The sequence below is a fragment of the Elephantulus edwardii genome, unplaced genomic scaffold (genome assembly GCF_000299155.1).
Source record: "Elephantulus edwardii isolate Elephantulus edwardi_28Jun2011 unplaced genomic scaffold, EleEdw1.0 scaffold00049, whole genome shotgun sequence".
Lineage (NCBI taxonomy): Eukaryota > Metazoa > Chordata > Mammalia > Macroscelidea > Macroscelididae > Elephantulus > Elephantulus edwardii.
In genome coordinates, this window is record NW_006399799.1 from 564004 (window position 1) to 566314 (window position 2311).

The 2311-nt window shown below is 46.6% G+C and overlaps 1 protein-coding gene across 1 annotated transcript in view; it reads right to left on the bottom strand.

The window, feature by feature from the left end:
- TRIM62 (tripartite motif containing 62) overlaps positions 1–2311 on the bottom strand; it is a 51958-nt gene that overhangs the window by 18921 nt on the left and 30726 nt on the right. The window contains exon 2 of the mRNA XM_006886417.1: positions 406–501. Coding sequence (XP_006886479.1) covers positions 406–501 — 96 coding nt within the window. The remainder of the gene's footprint in view (positions 1–405; positions 502–2311) is intronic.

Sequence of the window (2311 nt, forward strand, 5' to 3'; positions counted from 1 at the left end):
GAATGGAATTCCAAAATCTCTGTAGATGTTCATTGAAATGAAAAATAAATAAATTTTTAAAAAATTAAAAAAAAATTTTTTTTTTAAAAAAAGAGTGTTAGAGAGGTGAGCTGCGCTGATGGGTTTGATGTGGAGGTTGGGAAAGGAGATTGTATCAGGACAGCGAGGTTCAGTGGCCCCAACACCAGCTTCTACTCAAAGCAGGAAAGGAGAAAGGAACTACCCTTTACCTAGGAACGGATCTCAAATCTTTGCCATCCATGGCCTTGGGCCAGGTCTCGAGTTATTAATCTTCATTGAAGCCCCTCCCTCAGCCCCACCCCCATCTTCTACTCCCACCAGGTTTGGGTTGGTAAAGTTGGGCCCCCAGCCATGTCCAAACCCCCACGCTCAGGCCAGGCTCACCTTGGTCTCTGCCACTTGGCGCTTGAGCAGCTGCAGTGCCTCCGTGTGCTCCCTCTCGCTGTCCTGCAGGGCCTGAAGCTGTTCCTTCAGCTCCCTCTGGAACACACAAGACACTAGTCATAACTGGCACAGGTCACCAACTTGGCCATCAGCCTTCTAATCACCTCCAGAATCTATCTCCTTCTTTTTATATTTCATCTGGGATTTTTGCAATAGCCTAACTAGGGGCCCAGGTCTCCCTCTCCCAATCCACCTCTACAGGTTGCCCACCCTGACCTTGCTTGGAATCCTCTGGTGGAAGGAAGGCCAGACCACCATCCAGTGCTACTCTTGACTTCCACTGTTCTCCCTATAGGCATCTCAATACTTTGCTTGATTTCACTCCATCTTCTCAATACCTCTGAGGCACTTTAACATTACTTTCTGATGGAGAGACAAGTAAAGAGGCCAAGAGAATGGCCCCAAAGCATACAGCTAAGAATGTGAGAGCAAAACCAGAACTGAAACTCAGGTAGTTTGGCTCTTCAGAGATCACTGTTTTCTTTTCCTTCTCCCCCTCTCCCAACAGATAAAAGTATATGTTTACTGAAGGATAGAGACAGTCAGGATGGGGCGAGGGGGACAGAGTGAAAGTGGCCTCACTGCAGGACCACAAAACAGAATATATTCTCATGTTGTTGGATCAGTAACTACAAAGTTCTACAGGTTCATAACTGGCTGGTGTAACCATGTCTGTTTCTATGAAAGCTCTGGTGGCTTAGTGATAAGAAGATGCGCTGCCAACCCAAGGTACATGTTTAGAATCCACCAGCTGCTCCATGGGAGACAGACGGGCACTCTCCTCCCATGTAATTTACTGCCTTTGAAAACCCACTGTTGTTGCTGAGTACCAGAGAGAACTGACTCACAGCTGACCCTCCGGCGGTTTTCAGAGGCACCGGAGGAGACTGCCCATCATTCTCCTGTGGAAGCAGCTGGGGGATCTGAATCTTGTGCCTTTAACATTGCAGTGCAGCTTCTTACCACTAGGCCACCAGAGCTCTCCAAAAACCCAAAACTGGAGGGTACAAATTTTATATTTTGTTCATCTTGGATTTTTTTGCATTAATTTTTATTTAAAAACATTTCATTAAACATTGTTTTGATCCCCTTTACTGAACTTGTTGTTTGTGTTGTTGAGTCAGAAATTACCCATAGCTGACCCTCGAGTAAGTTTTCAGAGGTTGTAACTGACTGAGACTGCCCATCTTTCTTCCACAGAGCAACTGGAGGTCTGCCTTTGGGTTGGCAAAACAATTTCCTATCCACTAGGCAACTAGCATGCCCACTTAAATCCCGCCTGTACAAGAAAGAGCCTCACTCACCTCACCCTAGCCCCACCCCTGTCTCCATTACCATTCCTTTCCCTGAAGCACCTATCAAGCTGGAGACCTTCTTCCTGTTCCCCTGTCATGTGGTCTGGTTTCCCCTTTGCCTGTGCAGTTTCCTCTGCCAGGGGCACTTCACTCTCACACATTCTGCTGATCTCTTTGTTACATTAATGTGTCAAATGCCACTTCCTTGAGCAGGTCTTGATAACTGAGTACTGGGGAGTCTTCATAGCCTCTTCTGCTGTTTGAAATAACCTCCCTCACTTATTTCACTTCTCCTGCATTGTCTGTCTCTCCCACTAGAATGTTTATGCTTTGAAGGCAGGAATCTCATCTGCCTCGTCCACTCTGTCTCTAGCAGTGCCTTGAATATCATGCTTGCTGCCATCAAGTTACCCCTGCCTCAAAACCACGCTGAGCAGAACTGCCCCAGGGGTTGCCAAGGCCATAAATTTTTTTATAATATTTTTTTTAATTGGGAAAACATATTGGGGGTACAAGGAGGTGAGGGTTGGGGGCAAAAGGGTGAGGATGGG